The sequence below is a fragment of the Pristis pectinata genome, chromosome 3 (genome assembly GCF_009764475.1).
Source record: "Pristis pectinata isolate sPriPec2 chromosome 3, sPriPec2.1.pri, whole genome shotgun sequence".
NCBI classification, from domain to species: domain Eukaryota; kingdom Metazoa; phylum Chordata; class Chondrichthyes; order Rhinopristiformes; family Pristidae; genus Pristis; species Pristis pectinata.
The window spans coordinates 93,944,933-93,967,037 of record NC_067407.1 but is presented as its reverse complement, the minus strand read 5'-3'; the positions used below and the strand labels follow the sequence as shown (position 1 = coordinate 93,967,037).

The following is a 22,105-nucleotide window of genomic DNA, read 5'->3' as shown; positions in this document are numbered from 1 at the left end:
TTGAAAATTTAAAAGTAAAGAAATTTAAAAATTAATCTTTCCATTAATCTGACCCGATAGATTACATATTTATAAAAAGAGCTTGATCACAGAAAAATGTAATGAAATTAGAAAATGCAGTGTTCCTTGGTAATTGGTATGAAGGTTAAAAATCTTCAATACTTCAATACAACACTGTCAATACTTAAAAGCTAAAGCAACGGAGAGGGCCTCAAGCAGACTTTGTACTTTGTAATGATTAGTCCAAAGGGCCTAATGCTTATTTTCAGCATGAACCCTGGGTGCCACTTAAGTTTCACGGATAAAATGGGGCATGGTGCCTCAGTTTATTTTTCCCAGCTCAACGTTAAGGGCACTTAATGCCAAGGAGGAATATTTTGGCCTGAGTGTCTGAATCTTTGGATTTAAATGCATCCAAAAACTGGTGAGTCAAAAATTTTGGCAACTTGTATTAAATATCGAACTGCTGATGTATTTTTTTAAAAATAAAACCACTTACATCTCTTATATCATTATTACTCTTGCCAACCTACAAATCGGAATTTAGGAAATTAGATCCATTACAAATCATGGATTCCCTAATGACATTCAAAGCCCACCTAATTCTCAAGAGTGATGCAGTGGCAGGGCCTTGCATGCATAACTATCCTCATTTATGGAAGGGAGGGGGCAGTAGAAGATCAAGTCTATAGTCCACAAAATGAAATATCCTCTGACAACCAGCTTAGCCACATCCACTGCTTAGCTGGCTGTCAAATCTATCAAAACATTCAAAACTGATAAAACAAATTAAGCTAAAGCGTAAAAAAAATGACCTAAAATACTCTCATTCTCATTTGCTTTCAAGTGTAATTAAATTAAGTTTAAATAAGTTGCCAAATAACTTCCCTCACAGCTGAACCCTTTGAGTCAAATAATTAGAAATGCTATTCACGCAGTATATCCAGCCTGGCGTTTGTTTTTCGACAGGCTCCTCATCATAAGAGCTGTAATTCTGTGCTTTGCCACGAGCTGTCCCATGCATTGGGAAATTGACAGTGAAGAGTCAGCCAATAAGGTCAAGACTTATGCATTCTTGAACCACATTTAGGAATCCCAAACATAATAGCGGTTCCACAAGCAATAGCCATCATTTTCCTCCTACATCTGGGCCAGTTTCTTTTTCTATTTCAGGGTATGTGGTTGTGTTGCTGATATTTATTGCCCATCCTTAATTGCACTTGGCGATTGGAATGGATTATCATCTTGAAGCACTTGGGTAGGCAGTTCAACCCAGCAATGATGAGGGAACATCAGCATCCACATCAGGATGGTGTACTGAAGGTGGTGATGATCCTCATGCATCCACCACCCTTGTCCTTTCAGGTGTTACTATTCATAGGTTTGGAAAGTGCTATCAAAGAGTTGCTGCAGTGCATTTTGTAGTCAGTAAACATTGCAGCAATGCTGGCCACCAGAATATTGGCGAATATGGTAATGGTATTGCAACATGAAACTTTCTTGTTCTTGGTTCTCAGGATCGGGCATTTGTGTGGGGCAAATAGTACCAGCCATCGATCAGCCAGAGCCTGACTGTTGTTCAGGTTATGTTGCAAACTGCTTCATTATCTGTGGCACTATGAATGGAACCGAACATTATGCCAGCATCAGGGAAAATCCCCGTTCTGATTTATGAATGGGAGCTCATTGATGAAGCAGCTAGGAAGAGGAACTGTATAATTCCTGCAGTGATGTTTAGGGACTGAAATCATCGGAGAATTTCATCCCTTCTGGTTTCAGTTTCATAATTGCAATGATCATTAATTATTGGTAAATTTGGTCTATTTATTTAAGTTGAGATATGACTATGTTAGAGGCAGCTCAGAGAAGGTTCATTTGTTTGACTGCTGGCATGAAGGGATTGTCTAATACGGAGAGGTTATGGAAATTTTGATTATGAAGAATGAGAAGTTGAAACAGAAGATTCTGGGTGACGGCTGGAAATGCTGTGCAGTTACCCCTCATGGAATGGGGGGGGGGGGGGGGGTTGCATAGCTTCAAAAAATGAGTTGCCCATTTGAGATAAGGGGCATTTTCTCTCTGAGGGATGAGTGTTTGGAATTCCTTACCTCTCAGACTTATGGAGTCTGCATCATTAACTATATTTAGGCTGAGGTAGAAGGTTTTTGATATAGAGAGGAGTCAGGGGTTCTGGACATCAGGCCAGAGAGCAGAGTTGATGGCAAGATCAGTCACAATCGCATTGAATGGCCTGTTGCTGCTGCACTCACTTAAAGTTGAGGGTAGTCTCTCTCACCTCACCTTTGGGAATCCACTTTTGGTACACTTGTATCATGGTGATGTCTGCAGTCACTTATTTTTGGTGAGATGCAACCCGAGCACTGATGAGTGGGTTATTGGTGAGAGCATTGGGCCTGATAACTGTGTCAATGATTCCTTTCTGTCACTTATCTGATGATTGATTGACTAGATTTGATCTGCCCTGCTTTTTGTAGCAGAATATACCTGGGCAGTTTTCTACATTATCAGCTAAATATCAATATTGTAACTGTGCTGGACCAGTTTGATTAGAGGCAGGGTATTTCTGGAGCACTTGTATTCAGCACTACAGTCATGATTTTGTCGGTATCCATTGCCTTTGCTGTATGATTATGCTTGGTTGTTTTCTGACAGCACCAGAGTGAATTGTATTAAATGAGGACTGGTTTTTGTGATGAACATCTTGGGTGTAGGCCAAGATGGACTATCCACTTGACACTTGTGACTTAAAACTGCTGTTGTTCCAGGCTTGTTGTTTGCAAAAGTGTAAGGATATTTAATAATCATGGGGGTGAAATGTTGCTGTGGGTAGATTGTGATAACTCTGCATTACCATCATATCAGCCATAATCGTATTAAATGACTGGGGATTTGGTGGGGGGGGGGGTGGTGGATGTAATTGGCTCCAAGTTCATATGTCCTTTCTGAGCATTGTCATCACTGAGAACTGGGATGCTTGTGGAGCTTGCTTCCACTAGTAGTTTCAGTAAAAATAGGAGTGGATATAGCTGTACTGAAGAGCTTTAAGATGACCCTTGGGTTTGAGAATTGTTTTAAGCATGCTACTTCTACTGTTTAGCATGAAGGTTTTCCAGGTTGGCAGCTTATTTTTAGATACTTCTGAATGATTGGTTCACTAGCTTTATAATAATGGATGTATAGGTTTCAGGTAGACTGGTGCAGATGAATTCATTTAGGTTTCTCTACATGTAGCTTCACACTTCTTGCTATATATTCAGTGAAGCAGCCACATCCTTCAGCACGTGACCTGTTCAGGCAGTTAGGGTTGAGCCATTCCTAGAAGATGGACATGGATCTGGTAGTTTCCAATCTGCCTCATTCTTTCCTGAGAACATTCCATGCCCTCAATATTTCTTCCAATTGCCATTCAGTGTTGAGTAGTAATGATTCATCAGCTGTGTTAAGCAGCTGGTGGAAATCAGGAGGAAGTTTCCACATGTTGCTATTGAACTTCAAGATCTAGAGTTAATATTGAGGATGCATTGTCACACCATCCTATGTTGACTCCTCTCTGATGGCTTCAATAAGAATTGTTAAAGAACATATCCAAATATTTGAATGTCAGCTGAAAGTTTGTCATAATGGTTTGGTGCAACTGAGTTTTTCACTTAGGCATTTCAGAGGGCAGTTAATCACACAGCATTAGTTCAAGTCATGTTTGGTCACACTAGAAAAGGATGTGAGCAAATCAGTTTTTTGAAATCTGGTACTCATTTTAAATTTGTTTAATTAACTGAATTTAAATGCCTCTGCTGCATTGGTGGGGCATGAATTAATGTCTCTGGGTAATTATGGTATCCTGCTCCTTTGAATCTAATGCAAAGGGTTTGATGGAAGTGCAGAAATGTGTAAGTTAACCCATAAGGCATCCGTAGGTTTGATATATCACTGACATCCCATCTCACTGCCAAACACAGCTCAACAACTGACTACATCTTAACCTTAACCTTAATAACATGAAAAATAGCATGTTCCTGCCAACGTTTTAACTTGTCCCTTTTTCACATTCCCTTATTAGTATTTGTAACGACAACAGACAACTGGATTTTGAATGATACCATGCTTTGTTTTAACTGGCCGCCTGCTGACACACGATAAAGATCTGGTCAAAACCCTGACATTTTTTGTTATCTTCAGTCTTCCCATGCATTGCAGCTTAGGGAATGCTGCTGCGATTTCTGCTCTTCATCAGCGGTCCCTCAGCCAAATAAAGCTTCAATGTTGCTGCTGCTCCATCACCATAAGCTTTATTGGCTGGGTAGAAAAGACAATGACATTTCATCTGAGACTTGATTAGGCTGAGGAAAAAAAATGTAGGGATCGTTTCCTTCTCAGTCCCTTTATCTTTGGTATAGCATCTTGATCAGCTGTCTTAGATACAATTATTACTAATTCAGTAGTGGACTGCATTCTGATTTTTGGCAGCCAAATTTTTAGACCCTCATGTTATGTTTAAACGAGCTTACGCTTGTCCATACTCTCTTTAAAGTGTTCTTTTAAATTGTATGATTTCAGTACAGAGAAGAAACATACAGATACATCCCAAACCATAAACAGAAGCTGTATTTGGCAGACCTGCACAGGGTTTACAGCTATCCTTGTAAAGATGCTGTTTGTTGAGAACATTTTATGTCCTGTAATTTTGTAAACCTATTTACTTTCATGACTATGACTTTATACTCAAATGATGCTGCTATTATACATAAATCACAATGCTTTATGTCAAGTCCATCAGATTTATTGAGATATCTGGTGTTTTTTTTTGACACAATCAACACAGAAGTTTCAGATCCTGGGAAATATTTGTATTGGGGCCTGTAGAGTTCTCAGGCAGGTACAAATGTTGCGCGAGAGAAAAGCATCAACTCCACTCTTTGGGACTTGGTTGGTTTGATTTGAAAAGAGATGTGGGCTGTCTAAGATGAGATTTCCTTTAGACTGAAAACCATCAGAGAGACAAATTACATTGTGCTTGAAACTGCTCAGGGGTGAGGGGGGGAGAGGAAGGAGGAGGGGAGAGGGAGGGAGAGATGGGGAAGGGGAGAGAACGGGGGTGGAGGGCAGAGCGAGAAGGGGTTGGGGGGAGAGAGGGGGGCATAGGGAGGGGAGAGGAGAGTAAACCAACTGACCTGTCACAAGTTCTTGTTCACTGCTGTCTTGGGAAGCAGTGCCTAAGGCAGGCATTCCAGAGGAGAGAGAATTAACTCACTTGCCACTAATTCTTGTTCACTGCTGTATTGGGGAATAGTGCCCAAAGCCAAGCATTCCGGGGGGGAGGGAGGAGGAGTGGTGAAGAGAGTGAACTAACTTACTTACCTGGTACAAGTTGTTGTTCACTGCCGTATTGGGAAGTAGTGCCCAAAGTCAGGCATTCCAAGGATAGCTTGGCCCAAGCTGCCCAGTGACAAGTTAAAAGGAGGATCACATTGCATATCAGATCATTTTATAACACACTGACTGATACCAAAAACTAACTGGGAGATGAGGTTAATTCTGAGGATTGTGACCAAATATAAGAAAACAAAAATAAACTTTTCAAATGGGCATATACTGACAAATGCCTTTTGATATAAATAGATTTTTGAGTGGAACAACAATGTTGCATTATGGCCTCAGCAATGCTCCAGATCCTGTTCAGTGTCCATAATGGCAACTGATGTGTGGATATAAACGTCTGCTAAGTTTTGCAATTGATGGCACTTTGGTGAAAGTATCAACATACAATTAACATCCATTGATTATATACAGAGAATTAAATCTTGCTATCAACTAGCATACAGTGATGATTTGATGCCACTTTTGATCTCAATACGTCAACATTTTTTCAAGTGAAGGAGCAATTCACTTGCACGTCTTCCCTCTCGCCTATTGCATTAGATGCTCATGATGCAGTCGCTTCTATATTGGAGAAACTAAGTGCAGACTTGGTGACCGCTTTATGGAGCATCTCTGTTCAGTGTGCAGGGTGATCATGAGCTTCCAGCTGCCTGTCACTTTAAGTCTCCATCCCATTCCTCCTCACATTTTAACCCCCATGGCTATGGCCATCTTTAATGTTCCAACAAACTTGAGAAACAGCACCTCATCTTCTGTTTAGGCACACTGCCACCTTCAGGACTCAATACTGACATCAACAATTTCTTTTTTGTGCATTTATCTGAATCAATTCTGCTGTCATATTATCCATTTGTAATATTAACTCAGTTGTTCTCTTTCCACAGATACTGCCTGATTTGTTGGGCATTTCTAGCAGAGGTGGTTTTAAGCTTCAGCAATACCGCTGATCTGCACTTCATGCCCCTTTGTTTCTTTTTCTCCTTCTCTCTCTCTAGCCTGTTGACTAGAATGGTTCCATAAATAGCAAGATTGTCTAATCAGCAATATTTCCTTTGTTCTATCCATCCCTCCTCTACCCTCTTCACAACCTAAAACTAAATTGTTTTTTCACGTTTCTAGTTCTAATGTAGGGTGTTTGACCGGCAAGATTAACTTTTTTTCATTCCACATATGTTACCTGACATGCTGACTGTTTTCTCAGCATTTTCTGTTTTAGCTGAAGTCAAATATGTACGATTTACAGGTGCAACTTCTATCGTTGTATAAGGCGTCTTTGGGAGTGACAGATGCTGGTGAAGACAAGACAATCATTAGCATATGAAATGGGTTCAGGTACAATTTAACCAGGAACAAAGACTTGCATCTCTTTCTTGATCTGGAAGAACATCTGATCACGGTGTTTGAATTTGAAGGTAAGATGTGATCCACATTTTCCACTTGTACTATATAGGTCAATGGTCTCTTACACTTGTTGACCTCTCCAGAAATCCACAGGTACTTTGATCTCTGAAATCACAGATCATCACCCTCCACCCAGGATTGAATACCTGAATAGGCCTAGTCATCTTGGCATGAACTCTGATTTGTTGCAGTTAATGTTTGGGAACAGTGGAGGACAAATCAGGCTTGAGCACAGCCAGCCAAGTGTGCGGTTGATGTTTTAAAACAAATTGGTATGGAATTCTTTTAGTTACTGAATGAGATGTGTTGCAGTATACAAATGAAAACTGAGCCACCTTTTGGGAAGAAGGCACAGACTGAGAATCCGGTTTTGTCCCGGCTTCTTTAAGGTTTGTACAGCACAGTCTGTTGCACCATTATTTGCAGTATGATACAGTGCATACAGAAGAGGGCAGATGCCATTTGATTTCAGGAAGAAATCAAATTTGTGTACAATAAAATGAGGCTGCTGTTGGACATAAGCTCTCTTGGTAGTGCATCAGCTACAAAGAGATGGCTCAGAAGATTCAGAGTCCTGTCAGAAACGATTAGTTGTGTTGGAAGCACCTCCAGATGTGTTGAATGTCCATTTCAATATGGGCATCATTTTTTTTTAAGTACAGGGGCCTTGATCTTGTTGACTAACAGCTACGAAATTAAGTACGACATTTTGGGTGTTAGAGCAGACCACTGAAGAGATGAAACAACACTTCTGTTGCCTGAAACACTCTGGAAGAGCAATGTAATAATCAGTCAAATGGGTTTCAAGATTTACCTTGGTGTGCTGTACAATCTTGCCATATACAGGGGTAGCTCTTACCATCAACTGAGGAAGGCAACTAAAATGCCTCCAGTCTGGTCTGGTCTTTGAATACCTACTAAGAGTGCAATACAGAGTGTAAGAATACAGTCCCAATTTCCCAAACATCCTCAATCCCAACCTTCATTTCTGTCACTCACACTCACGACATCTACTTGGCTGCAAAGCAAAAATGAAAGGCACCAGTTAATAAGCATTCCAAACTAGTTTCCACTGGACCAGGTTCATTTGCTGTGCAACTGCTGATAGTAGCTCCAACAACAGATACACATTCCCTTTAAAACCACAAGCCAGCTTTAAGTACATCCTGGACACCCTTCTGATGGATGCAGACAATGGACCATACAGTTAGTGCTGGGTAGAGGCTGCAATCAACCTAACGAGCAAATAGCACAAAATTACTGGACTCCTCAATTTCAATGAACAGCTGAAAGTCAAATTTACTTCACAATCTGTGTGCTGGTTTTCAGGGATGATCCAATTTCACTTTCTAATTGACTAAATGGCATAGAAGAACTCAGAGCTCTGGGGCCACAGTTACACAAGTCACTTAAAAGTGGCGAAGCACACTAATAAAGCCATTAAAAAAAACAAAGGATTAGGACTAATTTGGAAAGCAGAAAAATTGTGCTAAGTCATGTATTGAACTTGAGTTAGAATACACTTGAATTACTAAAAAAAAGGATTTACTGGAACGATATATGAAATGAGACGTTATTACCTATCAAGAAAGACTGATCACACAAGACCGCTTCTTTAGAAAAGAGATCGCAAGATCACAAGACAAAGGAGCAGAAGTAGGCCACTCAGCCCTTCGAGTCTGCTCTGCCACTTCACCATGAGCTAAACTATTCTCCCATCTAGCCCCATATCCCTTGATACCTTGACTAATTAGATGCCCATCAATCTCCTCCTTAAACACCCCCAATGATCTGGCCTCCACAGCTGTATGCGGCAATGAATTCCATAAATCCACGACCCTCTGGCTAAAGAAATTTCTCCTCATCTCTGTTTTAAATGGGTACCCTCTAATTCTAAGACTGTGCCCTCTTGTCCTGGACTCACCCACCAATGGAAACAACTCAGCCACATCTATTCTGTCCAATCCTTTCAACATTCAAAATGTTTCCATGAGGTCCCCTCTCATTCTTCTACACTCCAACGAATGCAGTCCAAGAGCCAACAAACTAAGGGGTGATCTTTAGGATCATGAAAGGGGTTGAATGGGTAGATGCTGAGAACTTGTTTCTTCTTCTGGGGGTGTCCAGAACTATAGACCATAAAAAATAATTAATTCATTAGTAAATTAAATTGGGAATTTGGGAGAAAATTCATTACTTTGAGAGCAGTTAGATTGTGAAATTTGCCACTAAAGGTAAATAATACAGATCAGGAATGTTCAGACAATGACCTACTTGGCCTACAGCAACAGGAATTAGCTTGTTGAAGGGCCTCCAATTTTTACACACAAGTCATTGATTTCAATGGAAGTGACAACTGGGTGGTTTTATTGACAGGTACCTAAGCCCTACACCTGGAATTTTTTTCTTTCGTATGTTGGCTGACCAGCTGTTGCCTAACCATTTTATTCCATATTTTAAGCATTCTCTCATGGAAATAATCACTTTTTAAAGCTCATCATTTTGCAATCAACACTGCAATGCTTACACAAGGTATAATTCAGCTTCTGCTTTTCTGAACAATTAAGTAAAACTTGTACAAAATGCTCTCTCCTTTTGGGCAGGGAAATAAAGTACTTTTTTTTTAAATACTAGCCACTGGAAGATTTTTAAAAAGAAAACAACTGTTGATGCTGAAAAGCTGCTGCAATGTTTTCTGTTTTTACCTCCAAAAGTTCTTGATAGCTTTAGAAAAGAAAGACCTTCATTGTTGCTGTATTTAGTTTCAGCTATACACCACTCTTACTGAATTCAAAGGTACCAAAATAATTGGGGACATATAAAGAAAACATGAAACAGAACGATACACTTGACCCATCATGTTCATGCCCATCAAAAAAAGCCATTTTTCAGTTCTCAGTCCATATTTTTTCAGGTCATGGCACTTCAAGTATCCATTCAAGTACTGTCTTACTGTACTGAGGGTATCTATGCCCACCACTGTTTCAGGCAGCAAGATCCTGACCATCGGTTTCTCCATCTTCCGATGGATCTTTTTCTCTCAATTCCCCTCCAATCCTTCTATAAATTAAAATCTATGCCATCCGGTTTTTAATGCTTTTGCTAAGATAACCAAATCCTTCATGTTAATTCTATTAAGACCCTCATAAGTCAGTACATCTTAACTGTTCCAAAAGCACACTCAAAAGAGAAACCAGTTTCTTTTCCTATTTCTTAATTCCAACATGTTGATACCAGAATGCATGGTTGGGGGGGGAGGGGGGGGAGTCGGTGCAGTTTATGTCATGCATGTACCTCCAGAGACTATACAACTAACAACCAGGCATAACCAGTCAAGCTGCAATATGGGACTCCATGCATTGTCAACCGCAAAACCAGCATACAGTAGAAGAGTTAAATAACCTCACAATCAGCAGGTTAGACCAAAGCTCTGCACTCCTACCATTTCTAGTCATGAATAAACAGATAAGGGAGGTGGAGGTTCTGAGAATATCCCCATCATCAATGATGGTGGAATCCAGCACGTGATTGCCAAAGGTTGAAGCATTCACAATCATGTTCAGCCAGTGGCCAAACAGATGGTCCATCTCAGTTTCTTCCTGAAATCCCCACCATAATAGAAGCAGGTCTCTAGCCATTCAATTCACTCTAACAAGTGGCTGAGAGCAGTAGATCCTACAAAGACCAATATGACCAGATTGCATTCCCAACTTTGATGCTACAGATCTGCACTCCAGACCTAGCCATGCCTCAGGGCAAGCTGTTCCAGTACAGTTGCAACACTAGTAAAACTTTTCCAGGTATGTCTTGTTCATAAAAAGCAGGACAAATCCAATTTAACACATTATTGGCAATCAATATACTCAATCATCAGCAAAATGATTCAAGTTGTCATTGGCAGTGCTATCAAGTGGCACTTACTCACCAATACCCAGTTTGGGTTTCACCAGCACCACTCAGCTCCAGACCCAAATAAAGCTGAATTCCAGAGATAATGTGAGACTGGTTGCCCTTGACATCAAGGCAGCATTTGACTATGTGTAGCATCAAGGTGCCCAGTAAAACTGAAGTAAATAGGCATCAAAGGAAAAACACTCTTCTGACTAGACTCATAGCTTGCACAAAGGACAATGGTTGTGGGTGTTTGATGTCAATCATCTTCATTCCAGGATATTACTGTAGGAAGATCCTCAGGGCAGTATCCAAGGCCCAAGTGTCCTCAGCTGCTTCATCAGTACCTTCCTTCCATTATAAGGTCAAAGGTGGAGACGTTTGATGATGAATACACAATGATCAATTCAATTAGCAACTTCTCAGTAAACAAAGCAGCCCATGCTTGCATGCAACAAGACCCAGACAACAATGAGGCATAAAGCTGCTGAGTGGCCAGTGAAAATCACATCACAAAAATGTTGGCAATGACCATTTCAACAAGAGAGGGTCTAACCACCTATTCTTGATTACCATTACCTAGTCTCACACCATCAAATATCCAGGGGTCACCACTGACCAGAAGTTCACTTGGACCAGTTACACAAATATTATGTCTACAAGAGTAGGTCAGAAGCTGCTTTTACTGTGGCAGGCGACACATCTCCAGATGTCCCAAAGCCTTTCCATCATCTACAGGGTACAAATCAGAAGTGTAATGGATTAATTTGCCTGGACAACTGTCAAGAAACGTAATATCATCCAAGACAAAGTATTGCACTTGATTGGCACCCCATCAACCACCTTAAACATTCATTCCCTCCATCACTAATGCGCTGCAGGGTACATCATCTGCAAAATGCACTGCAATTACTTGCCCAGGCTAGTCTGACAGCAACTCCCAAACCCACGACTTCTACCACAAAGGTCAAGAGCAGCTAACACATGGAATATCACTACCTGAAAGTTCCCTCCAAATCGCACATCATCTTGAGTTGGAAATATATCATTGGACCTTCATCATCAGCAATCTAAATCTTTGAACTCTCTACACAACAGCACTGTGGGAGCACCTTCTTCAGAATAACTGCAGCAGTTCCAGAACCACAACCACTCTCAAGGTCAATTAGGTATAAGCAATGGGATCTCAAATGAGTTGGACAAGAAATTCATGTTGATATTAATGTAATCAGAATATGATTCACTTATACAGCAACATTATTTTGTATAATGTATGACTCAATTATACTTGTTACTCAGCATGGTCACATAACTGAAGTGTTCATGGGTCCAAAGCTTCTCCTCGTGAATGAAAAATTACAAAAGGAGCAAAAGTATGTTTGCAAATCTGAAGAAGATATGTAAGGAGGATCTTGAGAGTAGCTCTGTACATTTCTTATGTTGTTTGTCTGTGGGCTTATCTGGAAGAGTCCCTATTTTCAGCTTTTTGCGGGTGGAAGGGCCCAATAAAGTATATCAAGCAAAGTTATTTGTATCAGTTAATTATTTCAGCCTAAGATAGCTTATGATGATTCCTGGGGTCAAACAAGGCTATGACATTGCATCAATCCCCTTCTCAACTTTCTCTGCCGCAATGCTGCACCTCAACTCCCTGGCAAACATGAATCACCTTCCACACTTCAGAAGACATCACTCAGTGAAGGCAGACCTCAAATGAAGAAATTCATAACTGTCTTCATTGTGCCAGCACTACCTTTAGCCAGCTGAAGAGTGTTCAATGACCAAGGCTTCAACCTCACTACCAAGCTATCGGTCAAATGAGCAGCAATGATAACCACCTTTCTGTTTGGCTTGAAGACGTGGACAACATACAATAGGAATTCAAAGCACTGGAGAAATACTATCAATACCGTCTCTGTAAAATACTACAAATCCATTGGCAGAATAAATGAACCAATGTCTGCCCCTCCCGGGCCAACTTCCCCAGTTAGGAGGCTCTGGTCATGCTCAACCAACTCATGGATGGGCCACATCATTCACATGCTCGATATCAGACTCCGGACTCCAAACTCTGTTATAGCAGGATATTTCCAGGAGACAGAGAAAACAATTCAAGAATGTTCTCAAAGGCTCCTTGTTAAATGTAACATTCCCACCAACACAATGGAATGCCTAGCCTATGAGTGCTCATAAGAGAAGCCACAGAACACCTTGCATCTCCACCATGGAGCACTGAGAGGTGAAGTACAAACAGCTAAAGGAGTGCCCAACAACCCATCCACTGGTCCCGTCAAGCACCACCTGCCTCACTTGCGGGAGAGTCTGTGGATCTCCTGTAAAACTTTTCAGCCTCCACAGAACCCAGAGAAACTTCATTCTCCATCCTGAGGGACTGCTTAAGAGACAGGAAAAAGAGGGGGAAATGAAAAGAGTGATCGAAGGGAGCCACAGAGGCTGAATCACTGAATATATTCAAAGCCATGAAAGATAGATTTTTACTGTGGACTGGAAGACAGAGTAATGGTGAATAGGCATTAAACTGGAAATGATGCCAAGAATCTTATTCAGTGGTGGACTAGACACAAGGGGCTATATGGCTCGTGGTTCTACTTCTTACTTTTTTTGTTAATGTGGTATGCCTTGACAATAAAAGGGCGAAGGGAGGTTTGTGTGAAACAAAAGCACGGTGTTGGGCCAAATGACCAGTTTCTGGGATGTAAAGACAATACCTTGTTGCCAATAAAAAGTGCATTCCATCCTAAAAATCTCACTAGTTGCAATTATTGGCGACACTAGCGGGCTGCCCCCAGCACATTCTCAGTAACGCAAAAAGGTGCATTTCACTGTGTGTTTCGATGTACATGTGACTAATAAAGATATCTTATCTTATCTTATCTCATGTTGAACACCTACAGGTGTATTTAGTGCAGGTTATCACATATAACCATATTTTGCACTCCACAAATGTCAGAATAGACCTACACATGCTATAATTTTAAATATTATTTATCTTCAAGATACTGCTGTAATTCTCACCTGATATAAGGGTTGTCCTGTGCAGAAAGCTCTGGTAAATAGCTGCTGTTACTAGCTGAGCCACGAAGAGGATTCCCACTCTTTGGTCTTTCTGCTTCCATTGATATGGAAGGAAATTCAGTACCATCTCTTCTCATCGGATCTCCACCCTGTGAGCATTCCAGAGCTAATGTAAATAACAGAAGAATTTGAGATTAATTTAAAATGAATTTAACATTTTAATGTAAAGCATAAATACAAACAGATAGCACTGAAAAGACTCAGCAGGCTGGGCAGCATCTTTAGAGAGAGAGAAACAGAATTAACATCCAAGCATGAAACCTTTTATTAGGACTGCAAAATATGGAAATGTAGCAATACTTGAAACCTATAAACAAGCTTAGGAAGAGGTGGAGAATTAAAGAACAAATAGGAGTGTCTGAATTTCAGTGGAGGGCAGGGCCATTAAAGAAATAGCTGAATCATTAACAGATCTGTAAGCCAAAGGGAAAACATGTAGAGATAATAATCTTAAAATAGTTGCATTCTCAGTTCCAAGGGTGTAATATGCCTAATGGGTAAATTGGTTTATTATTGTCACACATACCGAGGTACAATGAAAAACTGTTTTGTATGCCATCCATACAGATCATTTCATTACAATAGTACACTGAGGTAGTACAAGGGAAAACAACAACAGAATGCAGAATAAAGTGTTACAGTTACAGAGGAAAGTGCAACGTAGGTAGACAATAAGGTCCAAGGCCATAATGAGGTAGATTGTGAGGTCAGGAGTCCATCTTATTGTACTAGGAGACCGTTTAATAGTCTTATAACAGCGGGATAGAAGCTGTCCTTGAACCTAGTGGTATGTGCTTTCAGGCTTTTGCATACTTTGCCCAATGGAATTGGAATTGGTTTATTATTGTCACATGTCCCAAGGTACAGCAGAAAACTTGTCTTCCATACCGTTCATACAGATCAATTCATTACACAGTGCATTGAGGGATATTCTGCAATGAAAGAATGTAGAATAAAGTGTAACAGCTACAGAGAAAGTGCAGTGAAAGTAGACAAGGTCATAAGAAGGTAGATTGTGAGGTTGAGATGGTGTTCATCAGACTTCAGTTGAGGGTCAATGGAATACTGTTGGAAGATGAGAACAGATTAAGAGTGGGTTGGAGAATAAAATGGTAAGAATCCTGATACAGTCATATATATTGACTGAGTGGGGGTGTTAGGCAAAGTAATTGCCCAACTGGCATTTGCTTTCTCTAACTTAGAGCAGATCATTTATTCCAATCAAGATAAGATATCATTATTAGTCACATGTACATCAAATTGAGCAATGAATGCAGTAGATTTAAAGCACAACTTCAGTCGTCATCAAAATTTCTGGACTAAAAATAAAGCATTTTGAAATATTTTGGAAATAGCTGAAAGAAGCTCAAAAATACTTTAAAATATTTTTAATTTGCTTTAATTACTGACATAATGTCAATTTTGACTGCATTGATTTACTTTCAGAATGAGTAATTCAACTAATATTAAGACAAGAAATAGACTCCTTTGATAATGCATTGATCTGCCATATCAGTATATCTGAGAGACAATTTTTAGCAATTATAACCATATTAAACTTAACATTTTTTCTCAGTGATCATATGAAAAGCTGTTTTTAAAAACTAAGTTATTTTTGGGAGAATTTTAAAATACAGATTTATGCGAATACACAGAAGTGAAATATTCTTCATGCCAGAAATTGAAAAGCCATTATTTTATTGCACATGAATATGAATTCCTTTAAACAGAAGTATTTTAACTGTAATTATGTATAATCATGGCAGTGACCAAAATGCATTCCCTTTCTGAAAGATGTGTTGTATGCTTTTTAAAACGCAAACCGTTCAAACAAAGTGGGCATAACATCGTACAAAAGCCAGTAGGAGTTGTTTAGCCACGAAAGCCAAGAGAGTCCCAGGTTCAGTTTGCTCTGCATGAAGCAAGTGGTCAAATTCAAGCAGAGAGAGCGCCAACAAAGTTGACCTCAGAGCTTGCCAGAGGAGGAGGATTGGTCAAGCATCTGCTCCTGGTTGCCCTCTAGTGACACTCACTCCCTTTCTGTGAGAAGTCAAGGTACCTGGATGACGCCAGCATGTCTGAATAAGCAGTTGACACTCAATATCTACTATAATAACATGAAGAATGGTCATTCATATCTGGTCCAGGTGTGTAACTGATATCCATACAATCAAACTGCTGTAATTAGTAAGTGATTTCAGGAAGAAAAGGATAGAAAATTAGTGGCAAGGGAAAGGAATGAAAAAAAATAAATTGAGCCAAGAAAAGCGTTATTAAGGTGCTTCAGCAAATTCTAAGGATCCCACCGGAAATAAAGTTTTGTAATAGGTAACCTCCAACCCAGGGGTTAGGAGACATGGGTGTTTGCTAAATTAGCAACATCTCTCAAAGAGGGTGGAACACAGAGCTTCAGTATGCATCCTATGAAAATATACCCAAATCTGGGATTGCCAATAGTGGAAAAATTATTTAATTCCCCTGCACTGATATTCTTAATCTCAGTAAACACAATATGTCACAAAATGGAATAAATGATAGGATCATAAATTTTACAGTTAGGTTTCATCCCCACCTAGCTTCATACACAAAGAAAATATACTATTAATGAAATGCAAAATATTTTGGAAACTGAAATTCTCAAATAGAAGTAGAAAATACTGGAAGCTTGTCAAATTTATGAACAATGTCAGCATCAAAACACATTACAACAATGACCTGGGTACTTTCTTGGTCATAGACTGCTTAGGGATAAATTAAGCAGATGATATGCTCTGCAGACCTGAATAAAAGTGTTCTCTTGAACTATTTTTTGTATTGGTAACTGTTTTATGTAGTTTTCCCAGACACTTAAGAAAACACACTGCAAACAAATGAGTTAAATATAGAGTCAGAGTTGTACAGCACAGAAATGGGCTCTTCAGCCCAACTCATCCATACCTATCTACATAATCCTATTTGCCCACATTAGGCCTGTATCCCTCTATTCCTTTACAACCACCTGTCCAAATACAATTTAAACATTGTAATTGTATCTGCCTCTACCACTTCATCTGGTAGCTCAGTCTATGTAATTACCACCCCTCATTACAAAAAAACCTGCCCCTCAGATCTCATTTAGATTTCCCCCTCCTCACCTTAAACCTATGCATTCTAGTTTTAGACTACCCTATCCTAGGGAAAATACTTTGACTATCTTCCCTATCTTTTCCCATCATAATTTTATAAACCTCGATAAGGTCACCCCTCCGCCTCAGGGTGCTGAGCCCTTCCTGTGGATTGTCCCAGCTGCCGGCCTCTGTGTGGATGGGTAACCTCAGCTGGTGCCTAGCAGCTGACTTGGAACTGGTGTAGACCAGGAAAGTCCAACTGTTTAAATATTCCTGAAATGTTAATAATTGTATATCTAAATTTGCATGTAAAGTAGACATTATGATATAAATTAATGTGTATCTAAATACTTTTATCAATATTAATACTTCACCATATTTGGAATGCACTACTTTATACATAAATGCAACAGCAGTTCAAGAAGTCAATTCAGGATACTTGCTGGAGGCATACATTTTATATAAAGCAAGTCAGAGTTTATTTCACTTTGATCTTTGTTGCCTGTCAACATCTCCTTTCAAGTACAGTTATGACACACTGCACTGATGGTATTCAATCAGCCCCACTGCAAACGGAGAAAGGAATTTGACAAGGCAAAATTATTTGTCAAATTTGGAGAAAATCTAATGAAATTCTGAAACAAGTTTTTATTTTCCTTTTTTAAAAAAATCAACTATTTCAGTTCTAGATGTTCACTTAGGGGAAATTTATAAATGGGATGGCAGCTCACAAAAGAAGCAAGGGTCAATTATGCACCAACATGTACAAAAGGAAACACATTATCCCCAGTTTTCAGAATGCTCTTGTTTTCATCATCACAAAAGCTCCACACTCCTATCTCGAGCTTCCCAAGCTCCTATCCCTTGGGAAGAGAATAAAAACTAACACTGGGATTCAATTTATCAACTGGTTGTCTGAAAGGGGTTTCTAAATTATTACATTATTGACAATAACATTACTTTCTGCCCAATTATTTTGAAATTTGTCTCATAACAGGCACACTTTTGAAAGTACTAGAACAAAGCACATATTAATAAAAAAAACCCACAATTGACATTAAGGTATTTTACTTTTGTTCTAATTAAAGGAAATGCAGAAAAGAGAAGCAGCTTATTACGCTAAAGGAACACAAGCTTCAATACAGAAATTGTTTGGTATTTGGCAATCAGGATAAATGACTAAGTATTGTATATATGATTCTATACTTTCCTACAAAAAGTTGGGAAACATGATTAGCCTACTCCTCAATGGATAAATGATGTAATTTCACACCATACAGAACAAGAAGATCCAAGGTTTGAACCACTGTCTGTGCTGAGTTAGCTGATCTCATTTAGATGGCTATTGTGCTTTCAAATAAAAACATTGCTGATCTACTGAAAATTAATAAAATCAGCCAATTTGACCATTCCTCATTCTTACTGAAAACTCCCTTAAGAGCAAGTGACAGACTGGGAAGAGGGATGATCACTTGACTGAAAGCCCGTGTACCTAGAAATTAGACTTCATATTGGTAGCAATAAGCAAGCAATATAATTGTGGCAATGCCTTGTACAATGCTTCTGAAATTAGATTCATTGGAAGTGAATGGAATTTCAGACGAGTTCAACAAGAAGATGCCACCTTATTGCAAATTTAGTGCAACTGATCTAGGATGATTTAATTGACACAGGACCATGTCCAGTTTAAGGTACTGACATAGGCTGTAAGAATTAAAAGGTACAAAAACTAAATTCTGAACCATATTGTGTTATGTCTTGAATTACAAGTGATATCATTGTTCACTATTTATTTATCAATGACTGTAATTGTCCTTGTAACCTTCAACTCTGTTTCTAGTTAAATGAGTAGAGGCTGATTTGCAATGCCACTTTGCCTTATCCCCATGTGGTTTAATGCCCATTACAATTCAATTATGAATGATTGTTTGGTAAGGTATAAGAAGGCTACTGGTAGCGGTAATCTAGCTTGAGATATAGTCACAGAGAAGGAGAGAGAAAAGAAAGGAAAGGCCAAGACAGTAGTCTGTTCCCTTCTTTGAAGAAATGCAACATCCCCACCGACTCCTGGGAACCTCAGATTTATTACCACTCAAAATGACAAAGGAGCATTTGGGATGATATTGAAAACCTTGAGGCCATGCATTGGGAGGACACAGAGCCCTGCCTAAGTGCTGAAGGAAGCACACCACCTTGCACACTCCTCATCCACTTCCTGCCCCATCTGTAGAAGAGTTTGTGGTTCCTACATTGGCCTCATCAGCCACCTCAGAACCCAGAAAGCCAGAATAGAAGCAAGTCATTCTCAATCCTGAGGGACTGCCCAATAAGAAGAGGACTCCCTGTACAAAATCATTCCTTTGCTTGTTGGAAGATATCTTACTTTAAACATATATCTTTGAGTCTCACCATTTTGAAACTGGAACTGCAATTGTACTAGCTAAAAATGTTTGAGCTTGCTAAGGAAACATTCTCTTATATCACTGAAAACCCCATGTTGGAAAAACAAAAGACTCACTGCTTTACTGATTATCTCCTAACAGGCAGAACATATCTTGTTAGACTTATTAATGGAAGAGATGGAGGCAAATATTTCATACATAAAGCAATCCTATAGTCTTTCCCTCTAATAAATGAAAATGTTAAATTCTATCCTTAGGATACCTGATAGATATCAGGTCAAAAATGGTTAATTGGAATATTACCATTCACCAACAGTTCAACAATAATTTGCAGTGTCTCTTTGTGATAATAAGGATGACAAATGCAGAAATTATGCCAATTAAATCCGCTTTGAATATGCAGTTAGGCAAATGTAGACATTTTCTAAATAGCTCGTTAGCTATGACTTAGATAGCCATAGTGTACTGACACAACATTTTTTATGGTTGAAGATTTCAGTTAGAAAAGAATGCTAACAGTGGAATTCAAATCAAACCTTTGAGAAGTTACAGCCATCATTTATGTAGATAAGCTCTTTATCCACTTTGTCATAATGCACAAATAGATTCCTATATTGTCACACAATTTAACAACTTCAATAGCAATAATTTAACACATAAATACTCAGATCCATGAGTATATGCTAATGTATTTGTGAATCACCACTACATTGGCTCAGCCGCAGATATTTTAAAAATGGGACAAGGACATTGCTGGCAACACCAGTATTTATTGTTGCCTTTGAGAAGATGGTGGTGAACTACCTTTTTGGACAAGTGCATTCTTTTTTGGTGAGAGTACTCCCACAGTGTTATTAGGGAGAGAATTCCAAGATTATAATCTCAAGGTGATAAAGAAACTGTGCTACAGTTTCAAGGAAGACTCTTATGTAACTTACATGAATACTTGGAGATGCTATTGTTTCCATATTCCTGCTGCACTTCTATTTCTAGATGGAGGTTGTCAGTTTGGAAGGTGTTGCTGAGGAATCTTAAGTTATGGCATTGCATCTTGTGGTTGGTATATCTTTAACCGCTGTGCACTAGTGAAGCAGGAAGTAATATTTGGGGTGAAAAATGGGAGAGCCAATAAAATGGGCTTTTATCCTCAGTGATAAAGTTCTTGAACATAATCCAAGCTGTATTTATCCAGTAAGTGGACACTATATCATCAGGTTCCTTGTATCTTGTAGATGGTAGGAAGGCTTTGATGAGTGACTTGATGCATAACATATTGGTTGCTTGATCAAAAAAGGGCTTACCGGGAAATTTAGAAACTGATTAAGCACAAATACAAAGCATCCCCAGATTGGAAGCTCATAAAGCATCACATGAAAAGAATCACTTCTACAAGCACCTGAAGGCTGAAGTATAACAAAAAACCTGTGACCTGAAGACCAGACGGTGGGTGGAAAGAACACGGGAGATTCAATAGCTCACTGACAACCATGACATTCCTAACAGAACTGTGGAGGACTTCAAGGACTGCAGTAGTTCAAGAAGGCAGCTCACCATCACCTTCTCAAGGGCAACAATAGATTGGCAATTAAACACTGGCTCAGTCTGTAAAGCCCACATCCCTTGAATGAATATAAGAAAAGATTATTCAGTACTGTCAAGGCCAACTACAGTCCAAGAACCCAAGAGCCCACTGGACTGAAAGACATGAATGGTAGTGAACGTGTAGGACAGAGGCAGCACCACTGAAAGAAACACTTAAAAAATCTCTTCAATCCCAACTCTTGTTGTGATACCCTTAACTTCATCCAGAAGCAGAAAATGCAGAAACTATTTTATTGACAAAACACAGTCTTTGAAATTGAGCGGAAGTAATTCTGCTTCCATTTCCTGTTGACAGAAATTTATGGAAAATTACATTCAGCTTTGTTAAACTTGCTGATCGAGATCTTCAGTTGCAAGGTTCACAGAACAGCATTGTTAGGTTTTCGTTTCTAATGCTTTGCTGAAACTGACATTTTTGGCCTTCCATTGATGCAATGCAGTTGACTGCCTTTAAGCCCAGCAGATGAAATGTTTGAGGCCAGGTTTTGTATGGGTATGTCACAACACAAGCAACACTTTTCCAACCACTGGATGCAGGGGAAAAGTGCTCCCGAGGGGTTAGGAGGCTGGTGAAGACAAGTACCCACAGAAGGCACATTCTCCCAGATTGCCATGGAGTCTTCATAAGGATGCAAGTACTATCTTTGAATGCCTGCACTCTAAAGAAGTCTCACCTGCAGGAAAATTCCATAGCCACTCTGTCTGCTTCTGATGAAGTCTTCTTCCAGCAGGAAGCAATCTGAAAGTTATGGCAGAAATCAACAGTAGCAACACGGAACAATACTGAGGCTAGGAAGCCAAGAGTGATTGCAGCCTTGTCCTCCAGGGGCAGAGCCACCTGGACTCTCAGTGTAAGACTGTATTTGAAGTTATAGACATGAGAGAAGAAAGAATGCAGTTTGAGTATTGGCCTTTTAAATAGCATGACTTAAAGGGAAAGTTAGCAAAACCTGGTTCTATGAGTAAGAAAGAATTGCAAATTGCTCAAACTAGGAAAGTTGAAAATCTCCATGCAGATAAGTTTAGTGTAGTCCCATGATATGGGGAATTTCACACCAGGAATAAAAGATGCTGTCCTGGTCCAACCATGTTGATGTCACAGTCAAGAAAGCTTACCAGTGCCTCTAATTCCTCAGGAGACTAAAGAAATTTGGCATGTCCCCTTTGACCCTCACCAATTTTTATCAATGCACCATAGAAAGCATCCTA

At 39.5% G+C, this 22,105-nt stretch overlaps 1 protein-coding gene across 1 annotated transcript in view; it reads right to left on the bottom strand.

Moving 5' to 3' along the window:
• wdpcp (WD repeat containing planar cell polarity effector) overlaps positions 1-22,105 on the bottom strand; it is a 136,623-nt gene that overhangs the window by 4,737 nt on the left and 109,781 nt on the right. Inside the window, exon 17 of the mRNA XM_052011943.1 lies at positions 13,726-13,891. Coding sequence (XP_051867903.1) covers positions 13,726-13,891 — 166 coding nt within the window. The remainder of the gene's footprint in view (positions 1-13,725; positions 13,892-22,105) is intronic.